The sequence below is a fragment of the Oryza brachyantha genome, chromosome 2 (genome assembly GCF_000231095.2).
Source record: "Oryza brachyantha chromosome 2, ObraRS2, whole genome shotgun sequence".
Lineage (NCBI taxonomy): Eukaryota > Viridiplantae > Streptophyta > Magnoliopsida > Poales > Poaceae > Oryza > Oryza brachyantha.
The window spans coordinates 5,390,777-5,410,641 of NC_023164.2; the positions used below are offsets into that span (position 1 = coordinate 5,390,777).

General features: G+C 39.2%; 1 protein-coding gene across 2 annotated transcripts; it reads right to left on the reverse strand.

Annotated features, from left to right (window-relative positions):
* Nucleotides 1-15,547: 15,547 nt before the first annotated feature.
* Nucleotides 15,548-19,531, reverse strand: LOC102701234 (auxin-responsive protein IAA7). 2 transcript variants are annotated; one of them, XM_006647028.3, is made up of 6 exons: nt 18,627-19,531; nt 17,928-18,018; nt 16,592-16,848; nt 16,201-16,348; nt 15,942-16,002; nt 15,548-15,847 (listed from the first exon to the last, which is right to left on the reverse strand). In XM_006647028.3, the coding sequence occupies exons 1-6, from the start codon at nt 18,925-18,927 to the stop codon at nt 15,806-15,808; spliced, it is 900 nt and encodes a 299-aa protein (XP_006647091.1). In that variant the 5' UTR covers nt 18,928-19,531; the 3' UTR covers nt 15,548-15,805. The 2 variants fall into 2 exon arrangements, with proteins under 2 accessions (XP_006647091.1, XP_015688863.1); XM_015833377.2 differs by having other exon boundaries at nt 16,592-16,860.
* Between the last annotated feature and the right edge of the window lie 334 nt (nt 19,532-19,865).

A 19,865-nucleotide genomic window follows, 5' to 3' on the forward strand; every position in this document is an offset into this window, starting at 1 on the left:
TCAACAATTTGGAACTGTGCTAAGTAGCCAAGCGTAAATGCTTACGCTTTACTGAAATCTTGTAATACCTATATGCCAATATGTCATTTCGAAAAATTCCTTAGCACTAAACAGGTCAATCTTTGTCTCCTCCAAAAAGCCAAAACACAATCATTATCTTCTCTAGAATACCACTAGAGTTGGCAATGGAACGGATGAGGACCAGGTTGAGCTAGAACGGCCTTGACCCTATGGATCCTATGGCCCGATTGGGGCCCCATGGGTAAGGCAACTCGGCAATGAGCCGACGACGGCGAGGCTCCCAGCCGGCAAGCAAGCGACGGTCGGCGGGTGTGTGTTGGCCGGTGGCGACGTGCGCAGCGACGGCTGCAGTGCATGGCGCGAAGCAACCGTTAGCTGAGCAGTCGACGACACCGGTTGGCGGGCAGCGATAGCGGTGACAGAGAAGAGGAGAGATGGAGCAGCGACGGGGAGGAGAGGAGGCGTAGCGGCGCGGGTGACCAACACCGCTCCCGACGGCGTACAGCGGAGCCCCAGAGGCGCAGTGGAGAAGACCGGAGAGGGGGCGGCGGCGGCTAGGTGTGAAGAGTAGAGAGAGAGAGGAGAGAATGGAGAGAAAATAGTGTTAGGGTATATATATGATGTAAGTCATTGTGTCTATTGAAATAAATTTGCCTAGAAATTCGCATTTCGGAGACCGTAGGGATTTTTTGGTCCCTCCCTAACCCCATGGGGTGGGGCCTGCAAGGATCCCTAGCCCCTCGGGGAAACTTCTATCTCTAAATATCACAATCCCTGCTACTAGCATTATCAAATTTTATATTTGTTTTTTTAATAGCTAAATAATTTGTGATAAATATTCCGAGGGTACAAAAGAATGGATTAACCATCGCAAAATCAAGATTATATTTTAAACAGTTTAGGAAATGCATATATTGATTGGTTCTTTTATAAAGATATATATAGTCTCTTAATCCCTAAATATTTGACGCCGTTGATTTTTTATATATAAAAGTATATTTTTTAAAAGAATGTAAAGGTATATATATATATATGCACATAAAAATATATTTAATAATAAATAAAATGACATACAGATAATTAATAATTATGTAAATTTTTTAAATAAGACGAATAATCCAACGTATATAAAAAAGTCAATAACATTAAATATTTGAGTATAATTTAAAAGTTCGAGAAAAGTGGCCTTTCGAAGAAACAAAAAGTCTTGATATTCGCATGTCCACGTCAGATGCTTGTGGACGTAGAGATGGCCCCGTGACAGCCCATCGTTCGCTTATCCTGTGAGCTGATGAGTGAACGGCACTAACTACAGCTTGGCCAGCGCAAGAATTCTCTAACACGGACGATCCTGTCATCGTCGGTATGGAAACTTATGAATGATTCGGTTTCTGTGAAAGCCATTTAATTCGTGCAAATAACATTTTGCTGAAAGTAAAGGGAATTTTCCTTCCTATGAGTTACAGAGAGGAAACATTGAGAAAATTTTCGTTCCTCTTAAAAATTTCTTATGAATTAATGTGGGTATGCACGTCCATTTTTCGTTTATATTTATACTTATAAGCTAAAATTTAAATTTTAAATTTTAAATTTAAAATGGATTTTGGGTTTTTTATAGTGAATTTTATTTTTCAGCCTTGTATTTTAGATCACTAAGTATACATATATAAAAGTTTTTATTCATGAATTATTTTTTATTTATAAATATATTATTTGTTTTTTTATGAAAAAGCTAAATAATCACCCTGGTATATTTATGATACTACATTTTTTCTATTTCTATAGGTTCAAATTCTACCAAACCAAATATGCCCTTCTAACTTTGCCTCTAACCCATGATCGATATGTCCATTCGGACAAAACACAAAGAAAAAACAATTATCTCCCTTTATCATCTAGGTGCTGCAAATTAGTCGAGGTATAGTAATAAGGACAACTTGAATTGAAACATCATAATCCAGCACTATATCAGTGTTCCTATCTTTTCGTTTCTGCTGATATTTATAAGTTAAAATTTAATTTTTTTTAACTTTAACACTGGTGCTGATTTTAGGTTTTTTCACCGTAATTTAAGTTTTTTTAGATCATCAAGAATGCGTATATAAATTTTTTTATTCAAAAAATTATTTTTATTTATAAATATACTGTTTGTTTTTTCATAAAAAAACGATCAATCACTCCATGTACATTCGGAACCATCGTGCAAGCAGTCAAGCACCACTGTTTCTTACTAGGACGTGTGTTGATTATTGTCACTAGCAGGCATGCTTGTAGTTTACTGTTTCGGTTGTCAGTGTTTTGTTTTTTAAACGGTCAGTGATTGCCAGCAAGTCAACCTTCAAAGTCTTCTCCCCAATAATGCAAACTGAGCATCAGTCACTAACACGTGGCTGTGGCGCCCACCTTACATTATTCCACTTAGAGCAAGTTCCACACTGTAGCCAACTACTTGCTCCAATTTATCTATAGTCAATTTAATAGCTAATTTATATAATAGTTACCTACAAAACATCAATACATGGTTCCACATGTCATACACATGTTGTGTCTTAGAGTCCGTATGCAGCTAGCTACAAATTAGTAGCTCACCTCTCTTCTCTCCCCTCTTATTTCTTTAAAATATACTTATAGCTGGTTTATAACCTGCTATTGTAGCTGCTCTTAGACCACCTCTAACAATAGAGATAGCATACTATCTCTAAGCTATCTAAAAGACAACTTCTTCAATGGTCTAGCTTTTAGCAACTAACTCATATCACAAGTGACACCACAATTCATTCTCACTTGATATTAAAATATGTACAAGAGATTATATCTTGATTAAGAGATAGTTTTTATCTCTCTTCTATTAAAAAATTATATAGCGAGCTTTTATCTCTCTTTTATTAAAAAATTATATAGTGTACCTTATAGATAGCTTACAGATATCTATTAGAGGAGGCCTTATCATCTGAAGATGAATTTGAGTGCTGACAGACGATTGTGTTTTTTTAGCGGTTCATAGAAGCCAAAGATATATTAGAAAAATAATTTTATGGTAATACTTTTATTGCGCTTGGGTGATGAAAGCCCAAAATCATGTATGTTAAAAAATTCATGTTCCGTGGGTTCTAAGCTAAAACTAAAACACACGAGTCCAGGATTTCTGCATGACACTGGCTAGTTTTTTTTAACACATAGGATTACATCGAGATTTGTGCACCTCTCTTTCTCCTCTAGTGGAGGGATAGGATTACATTGAGATTCGTGCACCTCTTCCTCCTCTAGTTTACGCAGGCACGCTGGCTGCCACCACTACCTCCCCTCCACTATGCACCACCATCCAACTCAGCGGCACTTTTAGCTTGAGATTATTATAATCTAAACTATTGGAAGTAAGCTGAAAGAAATAGATAATTTATTTAAGTAGTTTATTATAATCTAGAGTCTAGCTTATTATAATCTGATAAGCTCATTTAGGTGAGTTTTTTCTAGCTTATTGGGTGAAAAATTACCCACCGTGCCATCCCTCTCTCGTTAGACTTGCAAATCCAATAATCTATGCTCTAATAATTTAGGAAAGAAACAACTCTCAGCTTATTCTACTATAGATTATAACAATCTAGCTTATAATAATCCGACTCAATAATCTAGATTATAATAATCTCAAGCCAAAAGAAACAGGGCCTAAGCAGCCACCAACAGTACCAGTGAGCCCGGCTCAACCACCCTCCTCTCCTATCTCCCAAATCTAGTGGTGGCATCGTTCCCCCATGCAATCGTCTTTGTCGCCTCAAGTAGCCCATGTCCAGGGGCAGATTTACCGTGGGGCGGCGAGGGCTCAAGCCCTCACTAGTCCCGTTAAAGCCTATAGAGCCCCATGAAGACCCCCTCCGTAAGATTTATGGCAAAAATTAATAGAATGAGTGGACTAAAAGTAACTTCAACAGCTCCTCATCCTAACTTGATGTCTCTACTTTTTGGGCAAATTGTAAAAAAACTGCCTCCAACAGTTTTCCATCCGGGTTTCCAAATTTTAGCAAGTTGTCATATCCTCTCGTTTGCACGGATATATGAGAGTCTGGATTTCACTTGGCATCCAAAAAATACGACGCTGGTTTTCTCTCACGCCTCCACCTGAAAAATTTACGTGCGACGAAAAGAGAGTCCTGGCGTGGCCGAGCCGCCGTCCAGTCGCCGAGCCGCCGCCGCCGAGGCCCCGTTTCCGGCCGCCGCCGGCCGCTCCGCTGTGACGCCCACTCGCCCCGGTCGCCCGCTCGCCCAGCTCCCCGGCGGCCGCTCGCCCCGCGCCGGCTCACCCGTCATGCGTCACCTTCCCGGCTGGCTCCACCGACGCGCACTCGTAATCACCACCTCTGAAACTCGGAATGGAGTAATGACAAATTTAAGTGCAGCAGGTAATGAACAAGAACATCGTATGAAATAAATTCCTAGCTGCACCCTTGCTTGTTCCACTTTATCTGTTGTTTCTGTTTGTTCAATCGTGAAAGCAATTATCAATTATGTAGGACTATATCATCTGTGAATGCACATTATCTAGCAGCAAACACGAACTCATCGGTGGCGCGGGAGGCGCGCCGCGGGGGCGTGGGCGGCGCACAGCAGGCGACGCGGCGCGGGGGCACGGCCGGTGCCGGCGTCGACGGGAGCGACCAGAGCAATGGCAACCTGACGCGAACTCCCTCGACATTCAACCGTTTTGATAACTATATCTATTTTTGGAAAGTGAAATATCTCTAACTGTTAGAGATAAAATAATTTTTTCTTTGCCATATTGGTTACAAACTTGCTAAAAGACTAGATTTGGAAAATGAAATTTGGGTAACTGTTAGAGTTGCTTAAAACTCTATCTAACTTGTTCAAACCTCTTTAATCTCGTTAGCTAGATCCACCACTATCCGCGTCGTCGCCGACCTAGTCTCTCTTCTCACCCTCATCACCAACCCCGACCACCACCAGCCTCTTTCCCTGTGGCTCTAGCGACATCCCCACCGCGGCTTTTACCAACCTAGGAAAACCCCTTTTTGCTACCCTCCCTCCCACCAGATGCCTACCCAAAACCTAAGTTTTTTACCAACCTCCCCCCTCCTCGCGCCAACAAATTTGGACCTAGCGAAAAGAATTCTAAGACCTTGTTCAGTCTGTAAATTTTTTTTACAAAAATATCGCTCTGTAAAAAAAAATTACAATTACAGAGTGAGTAGAGTATATGAGGAAGCCTAATTAATTTAGACGAATGTAGTCTATTTCTCCTCATAACACCTAAAAAGGGGGGGTCGCTAGCAATTTCAGTTGCCTGAGATATAGTGATTCCCTTTCTGCATATAGGGAATTGTTTTTTGGCTGCACAACTTGCATGTGTAGGTTGTCTGTCCTATTTATAAGTATTATTGACCTGAGGTCTTGCTGTCTGTCCATTAGCCTGTAAGTACTGACCTGAAGTCTCCTATGTGCAGCAGGCAAAGGTCGTTATTGACATATTTTCGTATTAATAAACCACTAAAATAACAAAAAAGAAGGGTAAATGTTGCATAATTATTGCCCAATGGTACATGACGGTCCACAGAGATTATTAGTATAATAACAACGTAGGGGTCGAACTAATCAATCACCAACCAGTCAACCACTCGACTATTCCTGGTCATCTTTCTATAAGAAAAATGAATTTAAAATGTATGGTGTCTAAGAAAGGATGATCATAATTTACTCCACCGTTACGCATAAATTTATCTGGGTGAAAAGTTAGTACTCCCTCCATATTTTTTTTACATGACGCCGTTAATTTTTAGGTTCATATTGGACCATTCGTCTTATTCAAAAAAATTATATAATTATTAATTATTTTGTTATAATATAATTTATTATTCTAGGAACTTTAAGTATGCATTATAATTTTGTATATTTGGATATAAATTTTGAATAAGATGAATGGTCAACGTAATCCTAAAAGTCAACGGTGTCATACATAAAAATATGGAGGGAGTATGTTTTTTATATATTGAAATGATGTTAATTTACATGTACAAAGGAGGAAATTGTCTGGTTGTCCCTTGCTTAATTAAGTTAAAACCCTAGACTTGACATAAGTGCTTGTATTTTCCTGTGATTTTATCTCGAGAGATAGCATATACACGTATGTGTTTGTTTAGTGTTATAATGCATACCAGTGCTACCTAACGATATACATCCAATCAAATTTATATTACCTCTATTTTAAATATAAGGATTTTGGGAATGAATCTGGACAAATATTTATGTAGATTCGTCCGCAGAATCTCTTACCTTTTAAGATGGAAGAAGTATGCATGGGCTACGATGCACCCATTTGGGTGGGTGTGATGTGAACACGGACAGTATGTGTATCCGTGTGTGAGTGCTTGCACTTGGAAAAAAAATGCTTCGAGTGACGGATCCAACTTCCAAGACAATCAATATATTTACCCGGTTTTTTATGAAGCGCGTAAAACTATTTTTTATCGAACATGTTGGTCTGCACATCATTTCATTAAGCAATAAGAAAATTAGAAACAAAAGAGGTCTTACAGGACAGCCCTAATGCTACAGAAGTTGCGGATGCAAGTTGATAAATTGCAGATACGTACACTTCTAAAAAATAGTTACACGGTAAAAATGAAAGGACGGATACATTGTAGATGGAATTGCATGTTGGTAGATTTCCAATACATGCATTATCATGTAATTATTGCCCTGTGACGATCATTTTCACTTGACGTCAGAGGCTTAGTGGTTCTCGGACAGGAAGTACAGATCAGGCCCACTCATAAAAATCTATTGCCTCTATGTAGTTCTATGTATTGTAGTTCAATTTTGAACCAAAGGACAACACTTATTATGAAACTGAAACGGAGATAGTATCACAGAAGTTACGGTCTTAAAGGTTGCACAAAACTACCGGTCACTCATAGAGATTGTAATAGGGCCCCATAGAGATTGTAATAGGGCCCCATGACCCGAAACATGATGGGTTATATACTACCTCCGTCCCTAAATGTTTAACGCCGTTAACTTTTTTATACATGTTTGACTATTCATCTTATTTAATTTTTTTGTCAAATATGTAAAGTTATATATATGCATAAAAGTATATTTAACAATAAATAAAATGATATAAAAATAATTAATAATTATGTAAAAAAATTTAAATAAGACGAATAGTCAAACATGTATAAAAAAATCACCGGCATCAAACATTTAGGAATGGAGGGAGTACGATCTAATTATTATACTCGTTGGTCTATTAATGAATAAAAAAATCATTACCCATTGGGTACGTGAGTATGGGTTTGTTATTAGTCGCACATACTCACTAACCCATGGATAAAATATACATGTAGAGCCTCCGTTCTAGTTCAGTTGTATAAAAATGTTATCTAATTTCTTCATTTTGAATAATGAGTGTATGATTTTTTCGCTTCATTTTGAATGTTAATGTTAAAATTATTTTCATATAACATGATTTTGATAGTTGGTTATTATAGTCATATAATTATTATGTAAAACTACAAGTGATCTAAGTTAATGATATTGGTATGGGTACTTGTTGAATACCACCACACCTATGGGTATAGGTATGAGGAGAATCTTATACCCGCTAGCAGTTATGTGTATTGGAGCAAGAATTTTTAATTATCATGGGAATAGGTATAGGGTAACAAAACTTGGTGGGTATATACTTGTCAATTGTCATCTCTAGTCACTCAATACCACTCAGGTGTTATCTTGTCAATAACCATTTAGTTACCCACGAAAACAATTAAAAATTGAATAAATTTTATCTTTAAAAAACTTTGGCATGAAACAATTTCTCAATACAAACCAAAATTGACAAAAGCCAATAATCGTACTAAAAACTTCGCTACTAGGTATGGTATCACGGAAATGTGTGAAATGGAAGAAAGATATAGTATTTTTAGGATGAAGTATTACATATAAAACATATACGAACACAATGGCAAGGATTATTTTATTGTCATTTATTTTCAGCCTTTGTTTTTTTTTTGTCGTTAAGAATGCACATATAAAAATTTTATTTATAATTTTTTTTGTTCTCATAGTTTTGCCTTTGCAACTCTTTTGAAATTGATTTTATTATTATTTTTAATCATAATTTATTTTACATTATTTGCTTACGAATCACTAGACACCTATATAAAAGTTTTTAACCATAAATTATTTTTCATCTATAAATAAACCGTGAAATGACGGAGGTCTATATCATCTATCAGTACAGCCCCACCCCACATAGCATGGCGAAACTAGCTATAGAATGCGACATCCATGAACAAGTGTGGCATGACCCTTAGGTTTAGCTCTACACACACATCACCATAGGAAGTGTATTGTACATCAATTATGGATTAGCTCCATCTTCCTTACAAGTGACCCACTACTGTAGGCTTTGTGAGTCTTATATACAATAGAGATGATAACACTGTGCTCAACCCTGAAAAGAAATGTGTCCACAGGGGCTGCACATGAATCAGCAGTCCACAAACTTTTTATCACAAGTTAGGCCACTGAATAGATAATGGATTTTTCTGAGTTTATGATAACTATTCAAGAATAGATATAAATAAATAGAATGCTATAAAGTTAAAATTTTGTTCTAAAGAGATATTCTGAGAAATAAGTACTAACGAAAAAAGTGATCCGAGAAATATTCCAGTCAAAAAGTTAAGGCATCGTATCGTTTAGTGGCGTGAGAAGTGTCTATGGAATAATCAATAATCCATCGACCACACCGAACGCACATGTGTCGCATCCTAGCAGGACACATCGAGCCCTATATAATTGGTTCTAGCATTTCATTTATTTTAGTTGCAGTGATCCAAAACAGCTAGCTCCATACAAGATCCTGACATCCTATTTGGAGAAAAGGAATATATCCTACATAACTAAGCTAGTTGTCTGTAGCCCTATCGACAGCTTAACTGGTTGTAAGATTTCTACGCACCATTGGAGGTAGCATGATTGTAGGGTGTGATTATTTGGCTTACCGCATATTTGTAAACTAAAAATAATTTAATAAATAAAAATTTATATATATATATATATATATATATGTTCTTAGCGAGCTACAAGTCAAGGTTGAAAAATAAACTACGATAAAAATACCCTAAAATTAACTTTAAATTAAAAGTTAAAAATTTTAATTTTAACTTATAAGCATAAGGCAAGTGAAAAGATGATACAAGATTATCTTTCTAGATACAACATATTGGAACCTACTAGCTGTGGCTTCAAGCATGAATTTCCGCTGCTTGCGTTTCTGCTCACACGACTGTACTAATGGTAATTTAGTTTAAAAAAGATTCTGAAATTTCAAAGGAGAATATGTGCCTCAGTGGAATGCAACCATAATTTGACCATGGTCATTCCTCTATTTTTTTTCAAAAAAAAATTAAGTATCATAGGATTGTATAATTAAACTACCAGCTGAATCCATTATATGCCATCTACCAATCAGACATATGTGGTGAAGTGTGGATAGATGACTCCACCCAACAAAGAGTTTTCTTCCCTTTATACTGTACTTTGCCACCACAAATCCACTAGCCATCCTACTCCAGATAGGATGAAAAGAAATGTTTGCTGCTAGCTAGGTTATCATGTACCATTGAACATGAAATGGTTTTTGTGGATAACACTGAAATTGCGATGGATGTGCACATGAAAATCAGGCTTTTTTTTATTGGTCTTGGTGCCAATAATTAACTCTAATTTAAAAGATGCATTCTAGTTCAGTCTTCTGAATCAAAATCTTTAGGGGATTTTGTAAATCTTCCATTCTTTTTTTTTCTATATTATAAGGATGTTACTGGAATGATAGTTTTAATGTTTTTTTTTGCAATTTTATAATAACGATTCAAACCAATGACAAATTTGCAATTGTCCCTTTCTTTTAACCTACTTGCAAAGCGGTATTTTCCTTAGCCTAATGATGGAATGCTTACAAATTTGTATTGCCGATCGCATAAGGAAATAAAACAACTTACCCCAGGGCAGATAATGGATTTGGGCATTTCTCCGGTAGTGTGCAAGGCTTTGCCGTCCCCATATAACAGGTTCTCTCTTAAACTATGACAGAGGACAATTGTTCTTCAAACTTAATTAGCTAATCTTTGTAACCCCATTTACTTTAGTAATTAGATACTCCACTCTAGTCAACAATACTTGATGCTGGGAATACTTCATGCGCCTAATGCACCTAACATAATTAGTGGAACATTATGCATGTAATGAGTTTTGTATGCATATATATTGCTCGAATATAAGTGTAAGTCAAACAAAGTTTTTTTTATCAGAAGCAATACCAGATAAAGGAGGACCAGACCAAGTGCATGCCACATCAAGAAGAACCAAAAGATTTTTAAACAAGTAAGTCTTGTGCTGAACTGAAACAAAAAAGGTGCATATATATCTGCCACAAACTAAAGGGAGCTAGAAGTCCAAGATTTGGGATGAACTTGATGAAATGGCCACCTCAGCTGCCAGAATTCGGTCAATACAGTATACAGTTCAACAGTATAAAACAAAGCCATCGGTGTTCTTTTAAAAGCCCTTATAATATGTATGTAGTTAGACCGTGTGAAAAGATAATACGCCTTGTATTTCTATACTAGTCTAAAAGAAGATAACGATGGTGGCAATGAATCTGCTATCACCAATTATTTTGTTTCAAAACAATGATATATATCAGTTTTATTTTTTATCTTTAAAAACAAATTTCAAACAACACTAGCAGGTATATAATTCATATTTCTTTTATCTAAGCACGAGTATTTAGCTAGTATTTGCTAAGGAGAGCATACATATATAGCCGCAAATTGCGCAAGAACTTTCGTCCACCGTGCAAATCCCACATCCTGACAAGCTAGAAACTCCAAAAGAGAATTCTACTACGACGACCGGCTGGGGGCGATATGCAGAGGACTGGCCACCAAACAGATTGATATATGAGTGCATCCGAGGGTGTTTGTTTGGCTTATTCAGAAAAAAATTCATATAATGGTCTAAAAGATGAAAAAAAATTGATGAAAAAACTTTAAAATCTGCTTAAAGTTTAAGGTTGAAAAATAAAATTTTAGCTAAGCACGAAAAAAGAGAAAAGATGGAACTCTATATGTTGCTGTCGTCGTCAACGCCACATGTATGCATACAACTTGTCCCTTTTGGCACCAACCGAACTGAGTGATCAAATCTATCTACATATATCTCGGCATAGTGGTGATCAATTTTTTTTATGCACAAAAGATAAGGTTGTGATGTCACTTGTAATGGATTTTAGCCCCCTTTTTTTTTAATCTGCTTTTGTTCATTAGTGGATGAGTCTAAGAACACGACCAGCCTTTGAACACACTGAATAGTGCTCAAATTAATTAGCTATGACATGTAGGATCCATGTAGCCACGCACTTCAGTTTATCAAATGGTGAAAGGTGAGGAGCTTTGGCCTTTTGTTTGGGGGCTAAGAAGTGGAGGATCTAGCAGGCAGTGATGCAGCAGGAATCACCATTATATGTAATGGAGAACAAAGTGGTTGATGAAAACCCACCAGAGGATATGATATGTTTTATCTTCGTCAAGGGCGAAGACAAAGGGCTTAATCTGGCGCCAAACTTCGTAATCCACTTTAGACCTTATTATAAAAATAATACAAAAATTTTGAAAATATGTAATGGCTAGTTAAGGGCACGTTACCCTTGGTTTTTACTTTGGCTCAATATTTGTCCTCGTCAATGTTCACGAGCTTTCGCCGAAGCTAGCTTCTATAGATAATTACTCCATCCATTCTGTATTATAAGATGTTTTAATCCTAACTAGAATTATTTATGGATCAATAGATATGTTTGATATATGTATTCAGAGTCATTAGCATCTATATGGATCTAGAAGAACATAAACATCTTATAATGTGAAACAGAGATAATATTATATATCCTACTTGCAAGGAGGTTGTTCAATGCTCTCTTCTGAACTTAGAGAAAAGTGCAATGTTTTCTTTAAAATGAAGGGAAGTGTTGCGATCAACCATGGATGCAACAGCTCAAACTTGCGTGGAGGACATTGCTAACATCCTATATACGGCTTGATTGCAACAGATTTTTTCCCTTTTCCTTTGGAAAGTACTCAGCTTTGGCCTTACTTACGATGTATATGTTCTCGCGGAATCCAGCATGCATTATCCATAACATACAAGTCTTGCTAACAGGAAAAAAAACTTGTCAAAGATTTGTGCATTTGGAATTGGAGACCACAAAAACTTGCTGTATATATTGGGATTCGAGGGGATGTCAGGATCCAGAACTACCGGGACAAACAAAGCCAGCACGCAGTTGTAAACTCGTGTTACCTTTTCACGCTGATGGCGAGATCTCCTGCTCTATCCTGTCGGAGGGGGAAGAGGAGGAAGAGGAGGGGCGGACGGCGACCGCCGGCGGTGGCGCCGTGCCGGGCTGCGGCCACCGGGATCTGTTTCCGCGGCAGAAAAGTAATGCGGCGGTGTGTGTGGTGGAGGAAGGAGGAGAAGCGCCGGCGTTGCGCGGCGACGCCAGCGGCGTGGACTCCGAAGAGGAGTATGAAAGATAGTATCTTCGGTTGTGATCCAACGGCCATAGTTTCCCTTGTGCTACTTTTTTTTCAGAAAGGTCCCTGATTGAAATCGCTAAATTCACAACTAGAGATGACCATCCCACATTTACACAAAACCTCTTCGAATTTCATGGGAATCACTAACCTTCGTTCAACAAAAAATTAGAAAGGATTACTATCGAATTTTGGACCATCAATTTGTGTCGACTTCCTTCTTTCGGCTCCAACGAGATGGTGGTCGTCTTGCCTAATTAGGTTCCAGGGGTTGCAGTTGGACCGTTGGAGTGGGATGGTGAGAAGAAAGACGTAGGAACTCTCCCCCTGGCTTAGGGGCGTGGCCTTGGAAATGAACGATCGACGTTCGAAGGTAGACACAATCAATTGATATGATAACGGTTGTGTCATTAGAGTCACGAGATAGAGGCCAGTGTAGGAGATGGAGACTATGGGTAGACTGTAGTGGCATGGTAGCCGTTGGAGATGAGAAAGATAGTAGGGAGGGTGCATCTCACCGCTATCGGATTGGCATGAGCGACAAGACAAGAAGAGATGGAAGAGGTTAGTGGGTGGGCCTCGTTGGCGCCATCGGCACCTTGCAAGCTATAGAGCCAGTAAAGCGAAGGGGTAAGGAGGATACAGTGCATGTGCTCGTTACTCTATACGAGGAGAACTATGCGGATAGAAGAAAAAAAGGGGAGAGAAAATGGTTATTGTTTTATGCACGAAATCTTTGGTGTGATCCGGTCTATCCAAAAAGTGACTAGAATCATATGGATTTTGTATCAAATGTTCAATGGGTCATTTCTAATAGTTTAGAGCCACCTAGGCTCAACTCGATGGAAACCTCTTGATATTTTGCAAAAGAACCCTACTATGTATGGCTCCAAGCCAACGACGAAAACAGACAAAAAATGTACTCCATCTATTTCATATTATAAGACTTTCTGAATTTGTCTAGATTTATCTATGTATTAATGTATATGTTTGTATGTATCTATATTTATTAGCATACATATGAATCTAGACATAAACAGAAAGTCTTATAATATAGAACAGTGAATATCATTTTTAAATTATATGTATGACAACGCTCTCGCTGCGGTTGGGTTTTTATATCTTGAATGAATCTAACTATTTAATACCAGTTTCAATACAACAAACTATAAAAAAATTATAAAAAGAAGCGTATAGAAAAATATATTTCTTTTTATATTTATTTTACAGGAATGCCTACTAACAGTGGCGAGTGATCCAAACATTTCATAAAGTCCCATTTGATTTTAGGACTAATTGGGTCCATGCCACTGTATATTTGTTATATTGAAAAAATACAATCACAATATCGGTTGAGTGCTACTGGCATTTTGTAAAATTAAAACTATGTTGTCACTATCTAGTTTTATCATCAAGACCAAAGTACCCCTGCACGTGGGATCCATATGTCAGTTTCATCTTCTAACATCCTCCTCTCTTCTATCTTTCCTATTTCTCTATACATTCGCTAGTGTCAGAAGGAGGCGGTGAGTGGTCCATGGGTGTGCTGTGCGCGCAGGGATAGCGGTTATCTTGTTGGCGAGGGAGGCGAAAGCCTCCATGGCGAGATCAAGGTGATAGAGTAAGTTCTATAGGGAGGAATAGGGACGCCGACCTAGATCTAGCGGACCCCTGTTATCTTAAGCATTGGGAGTGGGTGGGGTTTATGATGGGTGGTAGCATTAGCTCGGAGCCGAATGTGGCCTTGTCTAGGAATAGCCATGCCACCAACGTTCTTGTCACCCCTGAGCTCGCTCAATGGGAGGAGGATGGAAAATATGAAGGCGGTGGCACTGTTCTAGTTTTAGAAGATAGTGACGCTAACCCAATATCATGAATGATAATAATATTTGCCCAATACAATAAATTGCAATGATATAAATCCAATTAACCTTTGATTTTATCTTTATCCTAATTATTTCCTACCATCTGGATGTGAATTACATCGCCCGTGGGGATTCCGGAATCGCGGCTCGGTTTCCAACGGCGATCGGCGAGGACACTCGCGGCGACATATCTATGGGAAATTTGAATGCACCGGCAGGGAGCCATGGCGCCGATGGAGGCCTGCATTCGCCGGCGCCGGGGACGATGGGCCATCGCTCAGGTGCATCCGCATTACGACGCCTCCTGCACCCTCGCGGCGGCGGCACACGAATCCTCTGGAGCAGCAGAGGCACCATCATGTCTCTCTGCATTCCGGTTGAGGCCACGTTTGGCACCCCTGCTAGTTAACTAAGTCTATCGTTTTCTGCACGTATGTTTTTTAAACTGCTAAACGGTGTATTTTTTATAAAAATTTTCTATAAAAAAGTTGTTTTAAAAAATCATATTAATCTATTTTATATTTTTAATAATTAATTAATCATATACTAATCTATTAATACGTTTCGTGCCAGGACATAAAGTACGCCATCTGCCGAACGCGGCCTGAATCGTTGATCTGGCGTCAGATCCATCGACAGGTCTTTGCTAGCTCAATGTACAGAATTACGATCTTCAGATGCATGAATTTGGTAACCAGATATATTCATTTTGGACATAGTATGATACTTTCCTAGCATGATGTTGATGTTTTAGCCTTGTTACTACTCCAATTAATTAACTCAGTTCTATGCTTTGATCGTAACAATTGAAACTTCTATATCAGTCCAATTGAAGCATCATAAAAATAGTAGCTCGACTTTGGATCCTGACGGGCTGGGCTACTAATTGGATGAAGCATTTGCAAATTGCAACACACGTTGAGCTTTTAGTTCATGCTGGATTGGCGTGGGCAACAAATCTGCTCATGCAATAAACTCTATTAACAACATTTTCCTTCCAAGAACAGAGCATGGGAATGAATAGGTCTGATGCAACAAATCAATCATAATTTCATCTGCCAGAGAATAATTAACTGCATAAATGTAGAGCTGATTTGGCTGAACATTTACATGATGGTCATGTCAAAGTGTACTCACTTCACACAATTGTCTTAAAAGGAGAAGCAGGTTGGGTAAGTAAGAAGAGGAAAAACCCCAAAAGATCAGCACAGGAAGGCATTGAGGAGAGCGAGAGACGATGATACAAGCTCAGAAGATCATATTCTTCTTCACAGCGCGCCACTGGAAGTGTCAAAAGCAGCTCTAAGAAAAGGGTTAACATTCAGCTGCTGTTCTTTTCCGACCCGAAGCGATTAGCTGCATGGATTACATGGAATCAACAATTTCAGAATAAAATTGGAGATAACTACAGATTTCACATGTCAGCAAGAAGGTTTGAAGAGATACTGACAGATGAGGAGAGATCAGATGTCTTCAGTACTCGCAGTCTCTTAACTGAAGAAACAAACATCCTGCATGAATTGAGTATCAGACTATCAGTTAGGGGGCATGGTCCAGTTTGGTCACAAAATCATTTTTCCCACTTTGATGATCAATGAAATTGAACTAAGGCACTAAATTGCATTTATTTTTAAGCATTGCTGTAAAAGGGGGAAATGTAGTAACTTTGTTTACTACTCTGAAAATTCACCGGTAAAAGAGAAACTAACCCCCATGGCACATCTCCAACCAGCACCCTGTCGCCTTCATAATCTTCATAAACCAGAGTGTACTCCCCAGTTCCATCTAACAAACCAGATATTGCCGCATCTTCCTGAGGACAGCCCTTTGCTCCAGCTGGGAGAGGGCCTCTTTGGGCTTACATGCAATGATGCAAATTGAGCACATTGGATCAGATACTAATCCGATAATCCAGCCATTCAAGATACTGAAATTAACACGACATGCTTGCAAAACTTCCAAAACAAAATGAAAGGAAACTATTTTTGCAATGCCATGGTTCAGAATCAGCGGAAAACTCTGCAGATGCTCTATCTTATATTACAGTTACAATTGAATGAGTTTGTTACATAAAAACAACAGAGTTGAGCTTCATATTACCTGCAAGAAGGCCCCGGAATAGCTTGTCAACCGCTAAAGAAAGCTTGTCATAGCTATCAAGAGCATTCAGATCGATCTTTCTACCAATGGGGATGCCATCCATGTTAATCTTTATGAATGGAGCTCTCTGGATCACTTCCACTTTTGCAGCCTTCTTTTCATTCTGCTGCAGTTCAAGAGATGCTTTGCTGGATGTAGCCAGATTTCTTCTGAAGGTTCGGACCGGAGGCCAACCAATAACAGGAGTACTAGGAGATCTGCATTTGGAACTTGGAAGTCCAAAGGTTGAACGTTCAGAAATGGTCTCATGTATTATTATGCAAAGCAGAGCTACATCAAACTAAACTAGAATGTCTGACACTCTAGGGTTATTGATTTTCAACTTTCTTGTTTTGTGCAGATCCTAAATCACCTATGCATAAAGCATTATTTCTCTTGAAAGGGATGATTGAATTAAAAACATATTATAGTAGTCTACATTATAATGTCAGGAAGCTTAGTGCCTAATAATGTACAGAACCAGCAAATGATTTGTCAAGCAAGTGTCAAAGCTTTGCCTAAACTGACGCAGACAAGAGTGGCAAAATTATCAATTGAATCTACATTCTGAAAGAGTGGAAATCTAAAGCTTTCCAAACACAGTAAAGTAGATAATCCTGCAACTATGCAGGTGGAGTGAAACAGATTCTTTTTCATTTTTCAAACCTTTTTAATTTTTAATTTTAAAAACTAAACCCTAACAAAAACATATTTCTAAATCTAAACCTTTTGGCCACGCCACCCATCAAGCATGGCCAAATAACATTGCCACCCCAATCTGGATAGCGTGAAAGTGTTATTTGGCCATGCCATTTAGGGTGGCATAGTCAAAATGTTCAGTTTAGGAAATTAGTTTTAAGAGGGTTTAGTCTTAAAATTAAAAACAAAAAGGTTTAAAAGATAGTAAAAATTCAGTGAACACAACACAACTACTGATCAACAGAAGGGACAAACTAGCTACAAAGCAAACTACGAAAGAACACAGCGCTACACGTTGACAAAGACAACTGCATCCCTCATAAATGGAGTAGGAGATCTATCTCCATGGATGGCACTGGCAGAAGCAAACAAGCCCTTGAATCCTGGATGGTTTTTGCCATAAATGAGGAACAGTAGCAGGAGATGGAGGCATCTCCCTCTTCAATTCATGGCAGGGCATGCAGATGGGGAGGAGGAGGAAGAGGAAGAGGAGGAATAAAGAATCAGGAGCTACACCAATAGCTGAGTTGCGCACTCATAGAAAGCAAAAGATTTATATGTGGAATTTGACATGTGAGGGCCTTGTATGATTCCCAACCTTGTCTGGGAGCCATTATTGCTGGATGCAAGTGCATTATTCCCTGTAGCTGGCGGATGTGCTTCCTCTGGGGACCCCTTGTTTGCCTTGCCTGCACAAGAACAAGTAGCAAGAAACAAGATGTGAAATAATGCTCTCTGTAACTTTTTCCCCCTGCTATTCTTGACTTTTGAGCATGGCACATGCAATCAAGATTGAAGAAGAATCGATGATGCAATCCACTCATGTGTGCCACTTTTACCCCAAGTATTTTCTTGTGCAGTATTCACCACAAGTATAATAACTCAACTAAATCTCTATAAACTTTAGCTAAAATGACTTGCAGTATAGAACAGAGGGCATAGTAAGAGTTCAGTGCACCGATCAGCTCTTCTCAACAAAAGCTCAGAGCTTTCTTAACGTCTCAAAGAAATGCAATAGCCATTCTACTCGGATCACACAACAATCCTTCCCTTCCACACCAAATCGTTCATGTTCCTTTTTCTGTTCATTCTCCTCACCCAAACAAATTAACAACTATACTTCGGAGCGTCAGAACAATTGCTTGCACATTTCTACTCTAGTGCCAGTCGTATCTATGTTTCATCAGAAAATGAGGCACATTTTCGCGATGTGACGACACCAGAACACTAACAAAAGCATGCAAGTAGCAGATATCGGCAAGAACATGAGATCACTTGCAAAGTTGTGATTTTTCACCTTGTGAGTGGGAGACGAGAGTGGAGTAGCCCAGGGAGAGAATGGAGCTGCTGTCACCACCGTCGTCATCACCAGCAGCAGCAGAAGCAGCAACGGGGTGCTTCGTCCCCTTGTCTCTGCACGCCGCTCTCCAGCCTCCTCCTCCTCCGCCTCCACCTCCGGGGAGCCCAAGGCTGAGCTCCAGCGTCTTCTCCTCCTCGTCGCCGTCGCCGTCGCCATGGTGGTGGTGGTCGCTGTACTTCTCCCCCATCCAGCTCCGGAGACGGCCTCTGCTCTTCTTGCTCTCCGCCGCCTCCCCCATCTGTCGCCTCCCGATCCTGCCTCAATTCTATAGCTCGCACGAGCACAGCTCGCCCAGAGGAGAAGAAGAAATCAAGAAAGCAAAAAACCAGCTAGCGAGCTACTCCTGCTGCTGCTGCTGCTGGTAGTTGATGCCTTCTTGCTGGCAAGCTACTGGGTAGCGAGCGTAGAGCGAGGCACAAGAGGTGAGGAGTGAAGAGATTCGACGGGGCTAGAAATGCAAGGCCGGCGAGTAGTCTCTAGCTATGATATGATAGAGAAGAGATGCCCGTTTGCTTCTCCCTGCACTCTGTCACTCTCTCTCTCTCATCTCTGAGAGAAAAGGTGGCAGAGGAGGAAGCAGCCTAAAAAAACTCATTAACAAAGCGGAGCAGTGCTAATTATGGGGGTTTTGCCATTAACAAGCTGAGCAAAGCTAAGCTGGAGTAGCCAGCAAGAAGACGGTGATGATGGAGGCACACCGGAGTAGAACAGCAAGCGACAAGGCACGGGTGGGTGAGGTGAGGTGAGGTGAGGTGAGGGGGATAATTAGGCGTGCAGCGGAGAAGATTTGCAGGATCCTTGCCTTTTGGCCGCTGCTGCTATGCTATGCTATGCTTGCGTAGCTACTGCCTGCTACTCCTCACACACAGCAACAACAATGGCACAAAGCATCCTGTTCCTATTCCTTCCTAGTATGAACTTTTCTGCTGCTCTCTTCTCTCACTCATGGCTAGGGTGGTAATGGTCCAAACTTTTTACCTATAAAATTATATATAGTTTTGAACTTAATTTTTTTTAAATATTAAATAGGATTGTGAAATAACATAAAGGTCTTAGCCCATTAGAGCAAGTTTAATAGTATAGCCAAATACTAGTTCCATTTATCTATAGTTATCTATAAAACATATATTATCATGTCTCACATGTTATACATACATTGTATCTTGTAGTTTGTGC

What these genes read in the sequence shown, in the direction of transcription:
- LOC102701234 (XM_015833377.2), bottom strand. Translation starts at nt 18,927, where the DNA reads ATGGGGGAGGCGGCGGAGAGCAAGAAGAGCAGAGGCCGTCTCCGGAGC. An exon ending in AATAATGGCTCCCAGACAAG is followed by an intron (nt 16,861 to 17,927) that starts GTTGGGAATCAT and finishes TGGACTTCCAAG; the next exon opens with TTCCAAATGCAGATCTCCTA. An exon ending in GTTGGAGATGTGCCATGGGG is followed by an intron (nt 16,003 to 16,200) that starts GTTAGTTTCTCT and finishes CAATTCATGCAG; the next exon opens with GATGTTTGTTTCTTCAGTTA.